We start from the raw sequence: 21,761 nt of genomic DNA on the forward strand, positions 1-21,761 counted from the left end.
GTGGGAAAGGGAAAGACAGGGCTGGGAGAGAGTGGGAGAGGGTGCAGCATTGAATTACAAATCCCAGAATCACTGAAGGTGGAAAGGACCTCCTGAGATCATCTAGTCTAAAGAAGGTTTTTCTTGTGTTCAGATTGAATTTCATGATTTTAATTTGTTCCCATTGCTTCATGTCCTGTCAATGGATACCACTGAGAAGATTCTGACTCCATCTTTGCTTCCTCCCCATCAGGTACTTATACACATGGATAAGAGCCACCCCTCCCAAGCCTTTTCTTCTCCAAGCTGAAGAATCCTAGTTGTCTCTGCTGTTCCTCATATGAAGTACATGTTTGAGAAGAAGTAAGGAACAAGGAAGCAGGTTTCATGTTTAGTGTAGGAGGTTTTGGTAGCTTTGTGTAGAATTTTCTTCTCTGTGGAGCAGAACAAATGATGAGACCAGGGCAAGAGCTCAAGGAGAAACCCAAGGCAGGCAACTGAAGTCAAAGTTGAATGTCAGGAGACAGAGTCCCCAGACAAAACCACCAAGGTTTACATGCCCAAAACAACCCAAGACTCAGAAACTGGGGAAGACAACAATGTACCTATATAAAGAGCAAACCGATCATGACTACAAGCTAGGCCAAGCATCAGGAATTTCTGTGAGGTGGCCGCTGAGGACCAAGCCAGGCTGGAACCAGGCCAGGCAAGAGAAAATTGAGGGATGGACATGGCCACGATGAAGGCTCTGGAGTCAGGACTTGGAGAAATAGATGGAGGGCAGAACAAGATAGTGAGCCAAAAGCTTGGTATTAGCCAAGATAACAGTAATGAGAAACAAGACTGAGTACCCAAAACCAGAAATCTGGGGCACAGCTTTGGCCAGAAGATCTGCTGGGGAGCCATGAGCAAACAGTACGACAGCCTGTGAGAGACTGAAAGAGTTAATGCCTCAAACACTATGATGGGGCAAGTTCTGCTTAAAGATGAACTCTGCATACATGAACCCTGCCCAGCAAGGAACCACAGGTGAAAAGCAGCCACTGAGCACCCACCAGCACAGACATCAGCAACAGGACTGGGAGGGAGTGCTGGAGGGCGCGCAGCAAACTGGTCTGATAAACTGAGCTGGGCAGCTCACCGTGGATGACCAAAGATCAAACAATGGTTGCATCTGCAGGGAGGGGGAAGTTAGTCCCCAAAGAACCCCCCAAGCCCACTGACCTGTTTCCCAAAGCCTCACAAACTGCTCATGACACCTAATGAGCCGAATGAGTTTGAGTGCCTGCCCGAAGGAGGGGCAAGGACGATAAAAGGGCACAAACTGAAGCCCCAGGTACTTGCCCACTGGAACTGGACCCCTCACCTGACTGGACCTACACTGGACCCAGGACCAGTGATATTTTTTTTCTTTCCCTTTTTCTCTCTTTGTCTTGTTCTCTCTTTACTTTTCCATAACCCCTACATCTCATCCTTTTAAGACATAAAACCATTGACCAAGTCTGGGACTAGGAGTGGATCCAGCTGCCCCTAAGCTCTTGTCTGAGGAGGAGTCTAGAAAGCAAGGGGGTCTGCTCTGAACCTCTTGACCCAACGGGAGGGATCTCCTCATTCCCTGAATTGATGTATATGGTTACCCTGGGTTACACGGTTTACAGAAGTAGTCTCATGCCAGTTCCTGTTGTGAGAAACCCTGCCACCTACTGTTATTCCTCCCAAGTTCAGTTTGCCTCTGCCATGAATAAAATCTTTAACTGATCGTTTGGTGTCATTTCACCTTAATTTAGCCCGAGGGAACTCCGAATTCAACATGACTCCCTGGTCTGTCCAGCCTGGGTTGTGACACAGCGCCAGTTACCTGAGGAACAGGGAGAAGCAGAAGATTTATGGACCAGCCCTCAGCCTAGAGACCTGTAAGACCTGCTAGAGACCTGCAAGCCCCTCAGTGACCAGGACATTGACCACAGCCAAGTTCCTGGCTGTTGTGTCTCCTTGCTCATAGAACCATCACAGGATGCCTCACCACAAAGAGGAAGAAAGTTCTTAGTTGTAGGCTCCAGATCGGAAGATGAATAGGCACATTTCCCAGGCAGCTAAGCTGGTACTTTGTAAAAGTACTACTGCTTATATAAAAGGATTCAAATCCTTTAAGTAGATAATAAAGTGAATTACATACATTACTCAGTTAATGATTTTGTATCTAATTATGAGATGTTGCTATCAGTTGCTAAACATTGCTTGAGGTTATCTGCAAGACAGGACAGATGTTTTTGTTTTGTTTATTATTCCAGTTATCAGTTTTGTGCAGCTTTACAAGATTTCATTTTCTGTGCGCAATGACCCTATATGCACCATCTCAGAATCCTGACATCCAAAGGCTAAAATGAACCAAATATGCAGACACCTTTGATGGTGTTTTATATCTACTTATTTTAAAAACAACAACAAATAAATGGGTGCAATCTGAGCCTACAGAAAGTCATCATAGCTGGTTGGTCTGGCTTCACTCCCTCAGTCTTTCTGGGAAAAAAACAGAAACAACAACAACAAAGTACTTCAGCCCTTAATTTGAAAAAGGAATGCAAATGGACAACTCTCTGTAATCTGTGCTAACTTGTTCCAATGGTTAATTATGTTCATTGTTAAAAGTGTGCCTTTCTTCTTCCATGCTCGTTTTTGATGTCGTTAACAGGTAGTCACTGACTTTCAGTCTACCACTATCCTTAGCACCAAAGACCCTTCACCAAACTTTGCTTTCCCAGAGGTTCTTATAGAGAGCAATCACCTCAGTTGTTAACCGCTTCTTAATTTTACCTGACTACACTGCACTTCTTGTACTTCTCACTATTAGACCTGCTTCACAGTTCTTTAAACTTTCATTCACTCCATTTCTATCTACTGAGTTATGGAAACAAGGACTGGACGTAGCATCCCAGCAGTGGTGACTGAGTTGCCTGATATGCAGATAGTCAGCTTATACTTGACAGTTCCTGCTTATACACCCAAAGATTGTACTAGTCCTATTTGTCATAATATCACCCAGAGGTCAGATTCAGTAGATCATCGTTCCCAGGATTTCCTAAGTGCAAACTGGACTTCTTCACTTCAAGCACAAGCACTTCTTTCCAAGTCGTCTTGGTGGTAATGCTTTACAGTGATAAAGCACACTACCACTACCTGTTACATGCCGCAGCAAGCAGATATTCTACACAGAGACTGCTGTGAGCCAAACAAAATAATAGGTTTATTCCCCTGCCCCCTACCAGCAGTTTTGTATATACTACGTAACGAGACCAAGATGTCTTTAGGCAGCTGGCATTCTCCCAGATCGTGAATTTACTCACCCTGAGGCTTAACCTCATTTATGGACTTTAGAGAAAACAGCTTTCCTTTCAGTATAATTTTTTTTTTTTTAAAGACTGTGTGTTTATATGGAGAAAGAGGGGGAGGGGAGAAGGGTAAATCAATCCAGGCTGGCTCCAGGACAAAAAAAATATTGTGAAATTAAGCAACAGTAAGTCACAGGACATCTCAAAGTAAAGCTTTGAGCTGAGTAAAAGAGCTAAAACAGAATAAAAAATAACAGCCCTCATCCATAAGAAGGAAAAGAATTACTATCGATTTTTTAAGCTGAAGTTCAAACCAGCACAGAGAAATGTACTGCAAAAATGTTAATGATGACAATTCAATCTATGGCTCATGGTTACTCAGTGAAATTATGCACTCACTTTTTTCAAGGCTAATGCTAGCAGGACTCAAGTGACAACCCAAAGAGAAACCGTTCTGATAGACTACGACACAACTGGCAGCCTTAGGTCACAAAAGGCCCCAAGGACTGAATCCATGTTGACACAGGATTAAAAACTGTTCTTTCTTTTATGAGGCCAAAACCCATATTAGCTAACTGATAACATCTACTAGGAACTGGTCTCCTGTGATTAGCAAGTATATATTTCAATGGGAGTGCTACTAAATATTCCTTTTAGAAGCTGTTTATTAAGCCCTAAGTTCTTTTGTGATTTTCTTGATATTGCTCCTCACAACCACTGAGATACACCAAAACCAGCTCATACTCTACCAGGATGCAGCCTGTAGTTGGTGTGGAGGCTCCCAACCTCGTTGTCTTAAATCTGTGCCAGCAGAACTGAAAGACCTGATCAAAGCAGCAATATATGTGTAGGTACTAGGCAACTACTACAAGTTTAACCCAGAGGAACCAAATAATGTAAAGCAGAGGCTCAGATGAAAATAAAGTGAAAAAACAGGGTACTCACTCAGTTTTCTGAACAACAGGGAAGCTTCCAAGTCGTACATAAGCACTCTGAATTCCATTTTCTTTCATTCCAAAAATCTGTTTCACACTGAACGAATCCATCAGGTCAAATCCTGTCCGTAATGGAAGTGTAAATATGAGACATTGATCAGGCAGTGGGACATGTCTTAAACTGTGCTTAGGTAGTTATCTTAGCCCACAAACACAGCACTTCAGAGATTAACTTTGTTCTTGTTGGGCAAAGCCAGAACAAAATTCTGAAATGGTGTAATCTGCTTAGTCCAAAAACTCAAAAACAAGTATAAATTCAAACTGTAACAGGTGTTGGAGAGATTAGAACAGAGTTCTCCAGAAATCAATAGTTACTGCTTGCATTGCCACAACACCCTGAAAATGCTGTATAATTGATTAATCCCTATGTAGAAAAATGCACAGGTGCAGACTGAAACACTTATTTGTAGAATCATAGAACCACAGAATCACAGAATCACAGAATGGTTTGGGTTGGAAGGGACCTTCAGAGATTACCTAGTCCAACGCCCCTGCCATGGGCAGGGACATCTTTCACTAGACCAGGTTGCTCAAAGCTCTATCCAACCTGACCTTTAACACTTCCAGTGATGGGGCATCCACAACTTCTCTAGGCAATCCTTTCCAATGTCTCACCACCCTCAATTGTAAAATTTTTTTCCTTATCTCCAACCTAAATCTACTCTCTTCCAGTTTAAAACTGTCACTACAGGCCCTGGTAAAAAGTCTCTCTCCATCTTTCTTATAAGCTCCCTTTTATATATTGAAAGGCCATGATCAGGTCTCCCTGGAACCTTCTCTCCTCCAGGCTGAAGATCTGCAACTCTCTCAGCCTTTCTTCATAGCAGAGGTGTTCCAGCCCTCTGATCATGTTTGTGGCCCTCCTCTGGATCCAGTCGAATAGGTCCATGTCTTTTTATTGACAAGCGCTAGTCCAAGACACTTCACTACATACACTTTTCATATCATTTTAATACAACTTAGCCTTAGTCCAATCAACTCATCATTATCATGAGCTATCAATCTTGACTGCAGACATTTGTGTAAAGCTTCTGACTTTGTTCTGACAAGGCTCAGTCATAAACCACACACACAGGTCTATGCAGCTCCAGCGTCAATATGGTCCCAGCCACAACAAACCCCTGCTTTTGTGCCATGAAGTCCCAGCTGCTAAACCCTGCCAGGGACAGTGGGGTTACAACTGTGCTATTCTCCTCAATGCACCCAGTTCCTGGCGGTGCAGTACTGTATGGATGCAACCATCCTGCTTTTAGCTCCAAACTGGCTCCACAGGATGCATATCCAAACTAATAGCTACTCCCAGAACCAAAGAGACAGTGGAGTTAGAGGCAAAGACACTGCAAAAGGCAGGTTGTGAGTGTCCCAGCAAAGAATCTGTGTTTTTCTTTTATTTGGGCTATTCCAACCTCTTCTCCCCCTCACACATGCACAATTACACATATTAACTCCTGCGTATGTAATTCCGGCGCACAAACCTGGTGATATTAGAATAGCTTATTTTGATAAATTGACTTTAAACTATGGCAGTGCTTTTAACTTTGTTCAGTTAGCGAGCTCCTAAAACTTTTCTAGGATAGATAAACGTTTTTGTGTGGTGAACTGAGGCCCTCAGATTCTTGGGTTTCTTAGTTGCCCTCATGAACCTTTCAGGCTGAAAGCCACTGCAGGGCTTGAAAACAGCTGCAACAGGAAAAGGCACCCCCTTAATGATATTCTTCAAATTTATATGAAAAAATAGGTGCAAAAAACCTGTCTGGGCAAGTCCCCAGGCAAATCAAGATGTGACAGCAGACAGCAAATAAAACATAAAGCTTCCATCATGGAGCTTTTTCTGAAGAAATAGCTTTTTCTGAGGAAATATAATCTTAATTGTTAGCAAAGACAGAAATGGTTGCCTGGTGCCAAGTTGAGGCCTTTTGTATTACAGTAACTTTCCTGGCTGTCAACAGCTTTTCCCACCTGTCCACTCTATTTTCAGCTATTACTGGACATTCAGGAGGGCATATGAGGCAGTTAAGATGCTCCAGGGCCTCATGGTTCCACCTCGTAATCACCTCTGCAACAACTCCAGTGATACACCCTTCTGACACACTGTAATCAGCCACGATTGCAGCTATAAATCACAGCAAATAGACCCTACCAGAACATGAGAGCTCCCTCCTGGCTATCACATAAAAAACAGTGTGACCTGTCTGTATGACCTCCCATAGCTCATTTCACCATGCAGTACATATCCCTCATCTACAGCAACCACAGAAATGTGAGGAAGGCAGTTGAGCGTTGCTGGTAAGAAGAGACCACACTGACTGGGAAGGGAAATTGTTAACCATTCACAGGAGCTGAGCTGGAGGTGGTGAAGGCTGAAATGCTGCCCAAGTCACGTCATAATGCAAAGTCACCAGAGTCCTCAAGCTGTGCAGTATTGCTCGTCTCATGGAGCTTGTAAAGCTCCATTGCTCAAAATACACAAGTGCAAGGTACAGTGACAAGAACTTCTTGCTAAGTTTTCCCATCATTAGCTCAGACCCAAACTTGCTCTCATTTTTCTCTGACAACTCAAGCTAATGCTCCCATCATAAGCAACTGTGAAGGTGTGCACACCAGCATGCTTTTCCAATGTAAACAAGTTAAGAGTCAGATTTAATCAACCTCCTGGTTTGCTTTTTTTTGCTGAGATTGCTAACAATATGCAGTTTAGAAAGCCTAAATAACACTATGAAGCATACACAAGGTTATTAAAACTATTTTGCAAGCAGAACTTGCTGTAATGAAAGTCATGCTCACAACTTAGACTATCTCATTTGCATTCACGATTAGATAAAGCACACAGGTAAATCATAATAGGATTTTTCTTATTCAGGCTATGGATCGGCAAATTGCAAATTTCTTGATATATTTCTCATTAAAGAATGAATGAGGGTTGTTCTTTGAAAAATGCCATGTAGGTCCATGGGAAAGTTAAGCCCTAGATGTGTCAGAGTCCACACTCAAAACCAGCAAATGGTTTTATTTTAATCACACTATTAATTTGGTTTGTGTCAAATTCAGATATTGCCTCCGCTTTCCTTGGAGGGAGCTATGAAACAAACTAATTCATGTTCACAGAGCACTTCATGTAGGGTTCATCTGGCTAAATGTCAGCTCTCTAGACAGGGTAATAACAGAGACTCTCAGTTAGGCACAGAGAGTCAAATACAGGCGCTTCTAGGGAAAGATTAATCTCATACTAAAACAGATGCCAAAAGTGCCTGTTTCTCTCCATTAACATAAAGAGAGCTTAGGATACTCGGGTTGCATGCTAAATCTCGCCTAGTAAAGGTCTATAGCTGGTGAGATAACCTCCACTCTTAGATACTCCATTGCCAACCAAAATCCATGGAGGTAATGGACGCTTTGGTTGCTGAAGGATTTCAATAGCATTACAGAAGATGTGGCATTGGGCCATACACTAAACAGCGAAGAACTCTGCTGAGGGTGAGATGCAGCTCACCTAAATTTAGCCGTCTGAAAAAAAGACATCTGATATATGCAGGTTGCCTTGGTTCCCTTGGGGGTCAGCAGAGAAATATAGGAGTCTATAAGAAGACAACTCATCACATCTGTGTTGGACCTATCTAAAGACAGGCTGAATCACTATTTGGCAGTGCCTACATCCTACCCTTCAGCAGAAACAGTAATTTTCAGACTGCTGAAGTTGGGTGAGATATATTCTGCTCATAGCGAATGCTATCTGTTTTGTGCAGTGAATGAAGCAAAAGTAGAGGGAAAAATGTTAACTAGTCACACATAACTTGTATTTACGTTGTCTCATTTGCCATGAGGACTGAATAAAGGTTGCAGATTTTTAAATTCAGGCTAGCAGTATCTTAAGTTTGCTATCCTGACCGTTCACTGTAAGAGTCTCCTTAAACAGATACCATTCCATTTCTAAGTGGGAGAAGAAACAAGCAAACCCAAAATATTGTCATTTGAGCTGAGAAGTTAGTCAAGGCAGATTGCCCAGGTGGGACTGGAAAGAAGACACCTAGGGAAACTTCCAAATGAATTTGAGCTTTAAAGTAACCTCTAAGATTATTTCAGCTGAAGGACAAGAAAATATGTATAGTTTTTTGTTGTTGTTGTTGTTGTTCTTGTTATTATTTTGTTTAATTCATGTGCCTGGAAGCACTTTGCATTGAGTATGATCCCCTGTTGACACTAGGACTGGAACTGGGATTGTGAGGGAGACAGCATGATGCTTTTAATTTAGTCTTGAATCACAATGTTAATGTAAAAAATAGGCGATGCTGTAATCATTTCTCTAACACTTGAACAGTGTTTTTCACCTGGCAGCGTCTGGCTGCTAACAGCGCAGTGGAAACAGCTCACTTAGATCTTTGCTCAAACATCTCGCTGGCCATTTAGTCTGTTTTACAGCATTTCTGGACTGGAGTGACAGCAGAAATACGGGCTGCCCATTGGTTCTTCCACCACCAAGGAGGGACCACGTTGTCAGTGCCATAGGGAAAATGAAATCCTACACATAGCTTCCCAGTCCTCTCCACAAGTGCAATGGGAAAGAACATACCTGCCTAAATTAGCAAGGACAAAGCTACTGTCACCTATTGCACCACACTCAAGCATGGGATGAAAGGGTGGGACTTCCCTGTTCTCAGTTGCTTTGATTTAGAAGGTGGGTTTTTTGTGTACCAGGGCAGGTGTGGTTTCCCAATTGGCTTTAATCAGTAATGCCATAAATATGGCAATTAATAAGATGAATAATGCTCTTTGATCATAAGCCTTCTACTTCATCATAGCTTGTAAAACAATATGGGGCCACTGAAACCCTCTAACATGATTACATCTCCTGAAAAGAAGCACACCCTAGTCCATTAACATTAAAATTAAAATGGTGACCTGAAAGAGAAGCTCAGATTCCTAACAGCATACTTGGCTTGAAAAGCAATTTCTTATGCACTGCTCTACTGATCAAATTGGCCAAATGTCTCTTTACTTGCGAGTAATAACTCCCTTACAAGAAGCAGACCATTTTTCCAGCATCAGAAAACACACTCAGATTTGCCTGTTACAGGGAGAAGATGGACAAAACTTGGCACTGGACAATTTCTACATTGTCTAACTGTAATATGCAACCAGATACTCTTTTACAGGAAAGATGTTCACATTGTACCCAACCACACCATCAAGCATGGCCAAAGGATGATCAAATAGCTCTGTACTTGTCCAGTGGTCCTCCAACATTTGTTTCAAGATAATTATTTCAAGATCAGACTAAAGGGGCCATGGTTGGTTGCCCTGAGTATGAGCTGGATTTTTGCCTGGCTCCATTAAGGATCTAATATGGACAGCATGGTGGCAGCTAGTGTGCATGCTGAGATTTTCCTGGCTGTCCTGTGTTCAGGGGCAAAAATCCCCCCAAATTAAAACCAAAAAAGCACCCAAACCCAGAAAACCAGAGCAACAAAGGGAAGTTTTAATAACCAGAAAACACAGCAGTGTGTCCATTTGGAAAGCCTTCTCAAAGTAGGACAGAGTCATTAACTTTTTCTTTAGCCTGAAGAAACCTGAGAAAAGTGTCCTGTATGCATTCCCAAGGAGCCCAAGGTAACACTCACAGGGAACCACCGGGCTACTTCTAATTGTGAAAGTTTCTGGTGAGACAACAGCCTGGAGGGGAATGTGGAAAGCAGGTGAGAGAGGAATCAGGAAAGGCACTGGACATCAGCGCCTCAGGTGATGTGTCTGGAATATATTTATTATAGAGGATTTCCAGCCACAAGCAGTAATATAAAACAAAGCAGCTTTTGCAGGAAATGCTCCATACTCTGGCCTTGCTTAAACTCGGCTGAATTATCAGCCTTGTCAACATATTGATGGAGTATCACCAATATCCAAGGTCAGGGAGGCTGTCATCAGCTACCGGTTCTCTGAGATTTCTGAAAATAGCAATCTGTATTGCCTGTGATAAAACAGCATATGTTACTTTTACTAGACAGAGGTCAATGGCAATAAACTTTATGGTAGGCTAGAGGAGTGTATAAATTCCTAGGAAGAACAGTATGACTTGGGAGTCTTTCAGCAAATATAAGATCTTATCAATTTTCTTGCCTAACATTTCTGCAGTCTTGAAAGTTAAGCTTTCATGGATTGCCTGTGCTCACAAGGAAGTGCCTCCATGCTCACTAGGTCCTGAGCATCCCTTTCAATTCTTCCAGTATGGTCTGCAAGGCTATTCTACCATAAAGAGCCCTCATTTTTGTTACCTGTCGTAATTACTTTCTGTGCTAGTACATACTTTAAGAATAACAGAAAAAAACCCACTATCATGCCATATTCTAAAGTTAAATAGTGCATTTAACCAGCTACGTCTGGCAATTAGTTACTTGAAGTCAGAGTATAGGAGGGGTATTTTTCTTCTCCTGTATCTAAACCTTTGGCATCCTTATCTTCCACAATGCTCTAGGCTGAAACCAGCTATTTCTGGACAGCCAAGATGTGTCTCAGTTCAGGGCTGGGATAGAATTAAGTGTCCAAACCCTGAAGGGGAGATCTACTAATTTATTCAATAGGTGTTACTGTTATTGTTATAGCATCCATCATCTGCTACAGCATTTTTGCTGTTCCTGACATTCCTTCTTCCACAGGAAAGGAAATCCTGGCAAGAGCTGACAGACCATCAGATATTAGGGATATTTTTAAGAGCTCACTGAAGGCTCCATCTCCATAGCTCTTCCACCATGTTAAAATTACCTACATCCATATATCACTGCCCCAACCATAGTTCCACTTGGCAACAAGAAGTAGTATTTAGAAAGGGGTGAGGTGCACACTGCTGCTATCATCCTTCAATGTCCTAGTCTTTCTGGCATGTTGGCAGGAGGCAGTCAGAAAGCCCTTTTCTTCTTTCTTGATGACCAGCTACTTGAGTTGGTGAGACGTTTATGATAACAACACTGGGGTCAATGTCAAAGCAGCCAAACACTATATCTTCACATTGTCCCAGCATCCTTTTGGGGCACGCAGGTGTCATTTGTTTGTTTGTGGTAATCTAGACAACAGGTAAGGTCAGACTCCTGCAGCTCATATACTGTTTAGACCTGTCTCATTGCAAATGATTGTAAAAAGGGGTTTGAAAGAAAGTCTTTTGCTGGACTAATCCTTTTTTAACTCTCACTGGCTGTCCAAAGAAGTGATTTACAAAGACTTACAATGGATGAGAATTCTGTCTTCTTGCACTGTTTTATTCCCCTCTAGTTCACCTCTCCAGCAAAGACAGAAAAAGCAGCAGCTTATTTTTGCATGGATAATTCACCCAACATCTAGCACTCCCAGCTCAACAGTTTGATTCAGCATCATCAGCCAGCAGTGGTTATCTGACTTATTCCCAAAGCATTAAGGACTGCACCTCTGGAGGAACAAACCAGAGAGATTTAACGGCTGCCCACAAGCCCTGCATGAAGTAGTGTGGTGAGTAAAGGGGTTGCACAAGTCATTAAAAAAATTAATTTGCTATATTTTACAAGCAGCTTGCAAGGGAATTTTGGAACTATAAAATTTTCCAAAGCCTATAGATTAAAGGGCCTCAAGAGTGTTTTAAAGAGGTTCTTGCTATTAACCAATTGCCCTTTTTTTCCACAGATGTTACAGCTGGGATTTAAGCAGCACTTCATGCTGGTCTGACTTCCTTCTCACCAGATCCACCGGACTTCAGTAAGGAGAGCAGCTAAGAGCTTAAGCTAATAATGAGGCTTTGTTGAAGCACACAGAACAGCTCTTACACCAGCATGAAGAAGGTATCTTCCAGCAAGCCTACTACCTTGCTGGAAGGTAGGTACTCCATAAAGTGGCTTAGAGGACCCTTTAGATGGTCTCAATTTTATAACATTAATAAACCCGATTTACCCCCAGTACATGATGCCACCACTCAGGCTGTTGGTGTACTGATCCCGGTTTGCTTCCTCTGCATCACGACACTTGGAAGACAGAATTTCTACTTTTTCTTGGTGCCTGCAAAGCAGCACCACAAGTCTCATGCAGATCACAGAAAGAGCTTGATCTCAGCTTGAGCACGAATCCACATTTGAGATTATCAGAAGCAAGAGCATTGCTTGAGGTATATCACAAACTTATACCTCATAAAGAAGCAAGCATCGTGAGGCGGTGATGCAGGTGAGGAGGCGGTCATCGGGTTGAACTACAGGCCACTCTGTTTCAGAAACATCAGCCTAAAGCTTCAGTCAAAAACAGAGGGGACAGATACAGCACTTGGTACCCTTACACAGGAAAGGTAACACTTCAGGAAAGATAGTCGGGATATAAAACCAGTAAGAAAATCAGTTCAAAGAGACAGTATGAAAGAAAGAGAGAGAGAGGTCAAAACCGCAAGCAAATAAATGACTACACAGTTACAGCCATCCCACCTGGTGGAAAGGGCTGTTGTAATCTAACTCCCAGCCTGTTGTAAAAACAGGAAATAAATACATGTCCACAGTGGCTGCCTCTGAGGCAGCAGCTTTCAACACCTGATCTCATGTTAATAACACACCACTTTATTTGATGCATTGTTCTGTTTATCTACATCAGTCTACTCTTACCCATTTGCCTGTCAGTTTTTGGACAGTTGCAAGTGGCATATTGAACGACACTGAAAGCTGGTTTTGACACTGAAATCTTTGCCTCATTACTGAAGGCTTTTCTGTGTTGAAGTCATTCTCCATTTTCTCAGTGATGGACATTGGGCTTAGTGCCATGGGCCCTCTTTCAGCTCCTTTCCTGCTCCAGTGATTTACAAGATTAAACAGAGGTTCATTATTCCTTTGATGTCCTTGTATGCCAGATAGGCTTGCACCAGCTGAACTTACCAGGACTATTTGTATTAGGTTCTGATTTTAATTAGTTCCTCTATTTTGAAGTTCTCTTTTTGAGTTCCTTGGGCCCTAAGGTGCTCTGTGTTCCTCTGGAAAGCTGTAAAATGGCATAACTGCAAACTCATCACTTGGGATAGCAGTGGGGAGGACTCCACACTTCTTTGAATAAAGGTTTTGCTGGTAGCACCCAAGAAGACTCTATGCATATAGCTGAGAAAAATGACAGCGGATAACTGTTTGTGAGAGCAGAGTGGCAGGACTGATGAAGTCAATATAACTAGCAACAGTGCTTACTGCTTGCTCATACAAGAGGCTAGGATTATTTTTAAGGTAAGAAAAGGTATTTGAGGAAAAACACCTTACTAAGACATAAACTGCTAGATTGTCCTTGTAATGCTACTATCTGTGCTATAGGAAAAACCCCATCGAGGTGTTATTCACAAAAATAAAAATATTCCCATTAATTTTAGGTGCTATGAGCAAGGCCTGATACGAAAGCAGGTAGGGACTGCTCCCTAAGAGACTGTGGTGGTTGCTTTATGCCAAATGATCAGCGTAGAACAGATTAGACCTTCAGGTGCACCAAAAGCTGGCCACAGCTGTCATCAGGGACCATTCACATCAGACAGACTGATTTAACTCCAAGTGTTAGGAGGAGTTTACTGAAACTGTGCATGTGCCTTCTTCCCCTCATGTGTGCGCAATGGCCAAAAAGCTTGCACTGGTGAAGAATCTATGGCATGGTTTCTCCAGGCCCCTCTTTTGCAGCAATCTCTTTCTAAAGTAGAATTAATCTGAAATATTTGGACAAAGAAGTATCTGGAAGTACCTCATGGTTAGCCAGTCTATCAGTCTTTTATAGCCAAAGGACTGGGTGCTTCTTGGGCTATGAATAGTAAAAAATTGAATTTATTTCCTTTTCATCAACCTCAAATGCACTGGAATAAGAAAAAATCCTGGCTTGTTTAACTTCTGGGAGAAAGCAAATACTACTAGTTTAAAAAATAAAAGCCTTTAGGGATAGATTTTTTTTTTATATATATGCAGGTAGATCTGAAACTTCATGTGCACATTCCTGTGCATGGTTAACCCTTGTTAAGTCTTTTATGTGAATGCAGAAGTCAGAATTTGTCACTGCTGGAATTCAGACCAAGAAGTCTTTCATAGGGACCACTCAGCTGTTACCAGTTTTCTTCCTGCAGGAGCAGACTCTAAAGTAATTTCACCATTTGTTCTCCATGTTTCATGCTGTCATTGAGCCAGCTCAGCCAGGCAACCTGCTCCAACATAGATCTGATGCCTAGTGCTGCTCAGGTCATTCGCACTGCCAGAAGCCTACTGAGATCCAGGATGTTGGGTAATACCTACATCTCTGACCATACTAGGAAAAAGATTAATTTAAAAGATAGGCTTTTAATTCAAGGAATGCCTCAACCCAGCTCTGTTGGTGACAGCGTGTTTATGTGTACTCTGCAGGATGCTTCAGTGTTTCCAGGCTCCTAATCCAGATGCACATGTTGGTGGCACCCTACCCCCTGTTGGGGTGACTGTACACTTTCATTTCCCAATCCTTTAGTTTCTGTAGAAAGGAAATTCCCTGGTAAATAAGCCCAAAAGAAACCACCACAGGTCCCCATGCTGGATAACTGGGGGATCTGGACACCAGGCATGCCACACTGCACATCTAATGCACAGATTAGAGCAAGCCCATAGGACTGCAGTGGCTACAATTAGAAGTCACGTATGACTGCTTGACCTGGTTTTCTTGGGAGTTACTGGGTATTAAAATGTCCTTGAACACAGACGAATCATTTGGCAACCTCTGAAAAACTTCAAAGATCTTTTAAGTGCAATGATCTAGGCTATAATGTCGAGATTAGCTATTGCACAGTACATAGACTCCTAGAAAGCAAAGCTAAAAGGGACTCGTAAGGTCACCTGCACTGAAGGTCCCACCTGCCAGCCCAGAGGACAAATCCATCCCACAGCACAAGTCCAGCCATTTTCTCCAGCTCACAGGAGACTGAAACGACTCTTGGGACTCCAGGTACAGGTCAGCTGCTATTTTCCCTATTTACTTCTCATGGATATACAGCAACTATAGCCAGATGTATGTGTCTCAGGAACCCCGTTTCAAATTCAGCTCTCCAGATCCTTAGAGAACGGAGAACATCATTAGCACTGAAGTCAGTGCTAATTACTCTTTATGAAATTTTTTATGGGGGACTTCCTAGGGCAAGCAGGGGCGGGGAGGAGGAAATAAGAAGCCCTTCGCCCTATCCCCATTATCATTGCCTAGTGACGGGGCACTGAAAAAACGTGACAGCAAAGTGCCTGTGCCATGGCACAGCAAAGCTTTGTTCTTCTGCCCCATCTCCCATCAACGTTATAGCTGCATCCAGTCCTGCCTACACAGGTTTAACACTGAGGATGGAAAGAAGAGTAGCTGGTGTCCACACGAATAGCCAGCTTCACCATCACTGCGTATGTGCAGTGTCTGTGCATCTACTGTCTGAAGACAGTGATCCGTTACAAATCCCTGCAGCTATTTGTGGATTCTCCACTTGCCTCTCAGGGGCTTCCCAAGGAGACTGTGAGAGGGACAATACAGACTGCCAAGTGCAAAGGGAGGGCAAAATGCCCATCACACAGGCACCACAAAAACACTTTTGTCCCCGGGAGGACATCGGTCTAATGTGCTCGTTCTGCAGGTTCAACAGCCTGGACACTCCAATTTCCTCCTGCTACCACATGTTTTAGTGGGCAAATATAAATAGTCCCAGGGATATTGTAATTAGCTAGTGAGTCACCGGCATCTCTGGAATGCGAACGCTGTACTGCAAACCGCAGGACACTGGAGACATGCTGACAGTTAAACCCGGCCACTGCAGTCTATAATTGTAGGGTACTAGTTTTACAACCAGTGCCTCTATCGTAAAATGCCCAAACATCCTTTACAGAGCTACAGAAAAACACAGAGGTCATAAATACAGTGGCATTTTGCTCATTTGCACTTGGAGGTTTCTGAGCTGGGGAAGAGAGTTAGAGGCTGAGGTCAATCTGTGGTACAACCCATAATGCAATTTCTGCTGTTCTTCATACACACAGTCTTTTCGACTACTTAGGAGTTAGAGTCAGGGCTTTTATGTTCCCTCCTTGCCCCATTAACATGATCCAGTGTGGCTTGTATGGGATGTATAATGTGATATAGTGGTTGGAAGTATCCCTCCCCCAGGTTAACTTCTCTTAGCACTTATGGAAATCATTGCAGGTCTTCCTTTACTGCTGTGGCAGGTTCCTTCTGAAAACAGCAGTCAGCATCTGTTGAGGAGTATTATCTCCTCTGACGGATAATGTTGAGGACTAGAGCTCAGCCCATTTTTAATTCTACGGATCATCCAGAGTTCTGCAACCAAATCACATGCCCTGCAGGTCTGGTTTAAAATACAAATAATTCAAATGTGAAGTTTTAAAACCTCAAGAAGTATAATTCATTTTCAATAACTTTTATGTGTTGTTTTGATGCATTATAATGGTTCATAAAAATACACAAGGGGCACATCTTCAGGGTGCAAAATGTTATCATTGTGTTTTCCTGCCTGGTCATGATTAATAGTGGGCCATGATCCTTTGTTAAACGCTGATGGAACCAAAATGACGATTCAGCAATATAAGAGGTCTTAAGTATTACAGCTGGGGTTTTATTTTGAATACTTCAGGGCAGATGAGTTAAACCCTCTTTTGTCTTCATTTCTCTACTTGATAAAAAACCCCCATGGTGCCCACAAGGATGCTGTAAGAACTTTGTTTAAAGTATCATTAAGCATTGCTTTAAAATATCAGACTTTCTGGAAGAGAAACAGTGTTTATCCTGGTATTCTAACCAGATTTCTTGCTTTCTTTCAAAATTCCCTGTGTGATTTCTAATGCATGCAGCAACATTTATATTCTGAATTTAGGTGTTACGAACTGTTAAGCAGATGCTGCTTCACTTCACTGCCAAAATTTGTATCAGTAGTAAAGCTGCCCATATATTCTTACCTCATGCGATCCTACTTCACTGTGGCAGCCCTTACTGAATGCTACAACTAGTGATTTTTTATTTAAATGCTATGATACCAGCGGGTCATAGAGTACAATCCTCTGCTATGAGAGGACTCATGACTATCCGTCGCTGTTTATTTGTCTCCATTACTACTGCTCCGCCACTTGTTCTACTACTTCATATCTCTGACAGTTTGAAACCTTCTTCTAATGTCTTAAATGTATCTCTTAAACAGTTGATACCCATTTCTTCTTATACTCTTTGTCCTTTAGCTTGAGTGATTCCCCTATCTCCCTCCCGCTATTCCCCTGATCTATTTGCAGAAAGCAATAGTATTTCCCCTTTCCACCTGCACACTGCAAGATTAAGCAAACCCAGTTTTTTAATCTCCTGTTTGAAAATAGTCTCTCTGGCTCCTGAACACACTAATAGCTCCTCAAGGCTGAATCCGTCTTTCCTGAGCTAAGGAGGTCTGAGCACACTTTTTTTCTCGATAAGCTGTAACCAAAGCCCTGTCCACTCTCATGAATTCTTCCCTATCTCTACAAGACCTACTTTACCTTGTCCAGTAATGACCTCTGCCTTTTTCCCCAGCTGTACAGCACTGTGACTTACAAACATCTGCTGACGAAGACACTATCAGTTTCCAGAGCATGACTTTATAGCACAAAGTCCTGTTATTGATCCATACGTACCACAACGGGCCTTTTAAACTAATAGTGCCAAGTCAGCTGGAAAACCTCCAAGGTTTTTGAGGCCAACCAGTTCCTCCTTCAAGGATATTCTGATCCCAGTCTATACAGTGGAAACTCACAGAGAATATTAGACCTAAAACTGGACCCTGAGGAGGTCTACCACTGTCTGTCTTCTGGCTTGCTATTCCCTCTCCTAGAAACTTCATCATTATCTCCTGCTAGCCAGTTTCTGGCTCACTTACACATTTATTAGTCTCTATTCCTTTTCACTTTAGCAGTGACTTTCAATAAAGTAGTCCAACAAATGCTTGCTGAAGTCCAGATAGATGAGATTTACTTAGTTCTGCCTGTCTAAAGAAAAAAAATCACCTGTCTTTTAAAGGAAAATATCGGTTTAGTCTGTTGGCTCTCCTCCAGCTCATAATGTGTTTTTTGATGCAGTTATTAATTTGATTATGCAGGGAGCCATCCTCCCTACCCTCACCCCTACTCTCAGCCTAACAAAATCCCACGCATCTTCCACCTCTCAGTCACACCACTGGTTCCCTTCACCTCCCAAAGTTTTATAGCTCATTTTATGATTTAGCTTCTATTTTTACTTCTACTAATCCAGAGTGACTCAATTCACATTCACTTAACTGCAGACACAGACTTAAAGGTAGCAGGTCATGCTATAACTTGTCTGCAGGTAGGGTATACAAGAAGGGGCTGGCTTTGGTGATGTTCTGTGTGAAATAATTGCCTGTGCCATCTGCTGGTGCATTTCACCCAATAAAAATATAAGAAGCAAAAATCCCCAGAAAGGCTTTGGTCCCTCTTACCTTCGGTTCTGATGTTTTGCCCCTGTCTGAGAGAGGGAAGAGGTGTTTAATCTGAGAAGCCTTTTAATACAGTCTTCCCTGTCCCCAAAATGAGATTTACTGCAACTTCCAAGCTTGTGCAAGATGTACCTATGAAGTTCTGTGTGAGGAGCTTGCTGGGCAAGGATCAGGTTAGGTTGTCATTAAGCTTCCAAGTGGAGCACCTGACACAAGTGTGTTAACTTCAAATCCTTGAACATATGAGGACTTGGGTAGCAGAGGAACAGCCTCCCCCTCGGTGCTGTCACCGGTCAATCCACAGAAAACCCAGAGCTGAACTGCTCTCACAAGTGTGAGGGAGCAAGAGGCAGGCTGCTCCTCAAAACTGAAGTGCACTCCTCTTTGGGGCAGAATACAAAAGCCTTTCAGCAACCACTAACAGCACAACATATCCTTTTGGAAGAGGAAACACAGCACACTAAGCCAACAGAAATTTTCCAGTTACTTTAGCTGGGAGAAGGCAATGATTTTCTGTTGGAACTGGACCCAGGAACCCAGAGTCTTCAGAAAATGCTATAGAGTATGTAAGGAGTACATAAGGAGTGGAACAGCATTTTGGTCCTATACTGATCCATCTCCAGCAGCACAACGACCCTTAGCAGACCCAGAATATCCATTCATTTTTTTCCAGAGAAGAGGCATACATTTTCCTAACCACCAGGAACAGGAAGAAAAAGAAATGGTTGTTGTCTCACTATACAGGAGCAATCAGGAACCTTCTACAAATCCTCTCGTATTGGTGGACGGGGCCAGAGATGTCACTTTAATTAAATACTGCAACAATCCTGTTATTAAGTCACTGCATGGCACAGTGAATGTTTACACTTTACAGTGAAGAGAGGTTCCCTAGGTCAAATAAATGACAGCCATATGCTATCAGTCTAACCAGGGGAACAGACATGTTGTAATAAATGAAATTCTGTTTAGATATTAGGGAAAAAAAATACTCAGTGTGATAGCGATCAAACTGGAACAGTTGCCCAGAGGGCCTGTGGAATGTCCATCTTTGGAGATACTCGAAACTAACTGTATGAGGCCCTGAACAACCTGTCCGAACTTCAAAGTGGACCTAACTTCAAAGTAGGCCCTGCTTTGAGTAGCAGGTTGGACCAGATGATTTCCATAGGACCCTTCCAACCTGAACTAGTCTACAGATCTAAGACAGCAAAGTCATTTTTTAAGTTAAAATGCTGAATATTGACTTACTTTCTAGGAGGGAAGTGGGATTTGAAGATAAAAGGAAAAATAAGTCAAAAACTTTAGAGAAGAGCATAAGTATATGTATATACATGTATAAATGCATATATGCATCTACACCTCATTCTACTCAAAACTTTTGCACCACACTCGAAGTGGGATTCCTGTCCTTTACACATATTTTTAAAGTCAGATACAAGCATAGAATCTATTAATTAGCACTTGAATTAAAATGCAGATAATCACGAACTAGACATAGACAGCCTTTTGCAACTCCATTCTTCTGGAAAGGATCATATAGAAGATGAACATCTGAGGAGGGACACAATCCTCCTACTCATTTTGAGCAGTAGCTTCCACTGCAAATAGGTTCATTCAGAATCAGGAGGGGTATTTGCTGAATAGCTCTACTGTTTGCACAGCCCAGTGACAGGAGGACTGTCAGAACAGGTTAACGCAAGACCCAGTAACAGACAGCAGTTGAAAATGGGTGTTTGGGGATTATGAGTTTGGGCCTAATGACCAGAAAAGATGTTATCACCCAGCATTATCACAGGCATAGATGTAATCAGACTGCAGCCAAAATAAGCTGCCTACAGACAGCACAGTTGGAACTGATATTTTGTGCAGGCAGTGAAAAACCCCCAATGAAAAAACTCTGAGCGAGTAGCAGAGCTGTCAAACCTTGACCATTTCTACTCATAATCAAGTTGCAGAAGAGCCTCTGGCCTCCCACTGCAGTGACTTATGTTCTTGGGTCAGTCACAGATATTCCCAGTACATCCTTGATGGGCAGATTTTCTCTGCCAACAGCTCAAACGGTCTTGGGGGGCTGAAAAGAGGCGCAGCCCACGCATATATCTGACAGATTAAGTCCTTCAGCTGGCTGGAAAGATATATCAGAACTCACAGAAACGCAGAGATATCACCAGACTGGCTTTCCTCTTGATCTTTCACTGGCGTTTCAGAAAAGATGGTTCTTTTTGAAACCTTTTATCTTTTTTTTTTTCTTACGTACACATATATAAGCATTTCTTCAGTGGTAATTACCATTGTGCTTGGATGTCCCACAACAATCACAGATCAAATAAATGGACATTAAAACTCACCAAATGTGGAGTGGTAAAAAAAACCAGTCATCTCCAAGAATTATTGCAGTCCTCTATCTACTACACTAAGCTTCACTGGTTTTTTAATTTGCTGTCATATCAAAAGAAAGCTCATGATTAATTTGCTGTTGACTGTCAACAGATAACTCTTTTCCAGCCCTGCAGTTTCTAATATACTTCTCCACCACTGAATGTGTGTTGGATTAAGAAAATGCCAACTAGGAAACGTGTAGTGAATCAGAGCATCACAGTAGAAACATACAATTATACTATTTCAATTCCCAGATGTACAGCAGAAAAGTGTGCCTCTTTACCTGGAATCTCATCAGTCCCCCCACTGGTGTGTTTGAATCGATCTCCTTCCACATGGACATTTGGACACAGGACATCTGAAAAGCCAAAGAACCAGTACAAAATTATCACAAGTAAACACATCATTTTAGAAGCTATAGAACTAATAAAGGTTGATCTCCTGGGTTTTGTCCAACTCTTGCACGTAGTCCCACAGCAATAATTCTGTTCCCAGTCTCTGCATGTCCTAAATACCCTTCCTCCATCCTATCCCCTAACCACATGCTGGGTAAGAGACCCAATACACTACGTCTGGTTTTGAGCCACTTTTTGCTGACTGGCCAGCCAAGAAGCCAAACAGAATAGATGACCTGAGCCTTTCCTTGAGCTAGGA

At 42.3% G+C, this 21,761-nt stretch overlaps 1 protein-coding gene across 1 annotated transcript in view; it reads right to left on the reverse strand.

The window, feature by feature from the left end:
- The window catches only part of COL22A1 (collagen type XXII alpha 1 chain), a 209,309-nt gene that overhangs the window by 145,422 nt on the left and 42,126 nt on the right, over window positions 1-21,761 (reverse strand). Inside the window, exons 3-4 of the mRNA XM_069780112.1 lie at window positions 21,391-21,465; window positions 4,254-4,365 (exon numbers count right to left, since the gene is read on the reverse strand). Coding sequence (XP_069636213.1) covers window positions 4,254-4,365; window positions 21,391-21,465 — 187 coding nt within the window. The remainder of the gene's footprint in view (window positions 1-4,253; window positions 4,366-21,390; window positions 21,466-21,761) is intronic.

This window comes from Haliaeetus albicilla, chromosome 3, assembly GCF_947461875.1.
Source record: "Haliaeetus albicilla chromosome 3, bHalAlb1.1, whole genome shotgun sequence".
Taxonomy (NCBI): domain Eukaryota; kingdom Metazoa; phylum Chordata; class Aves; order Accipitriformes; family Accipitridae; genus Haliaeetus; species Haliaeetus albicilla.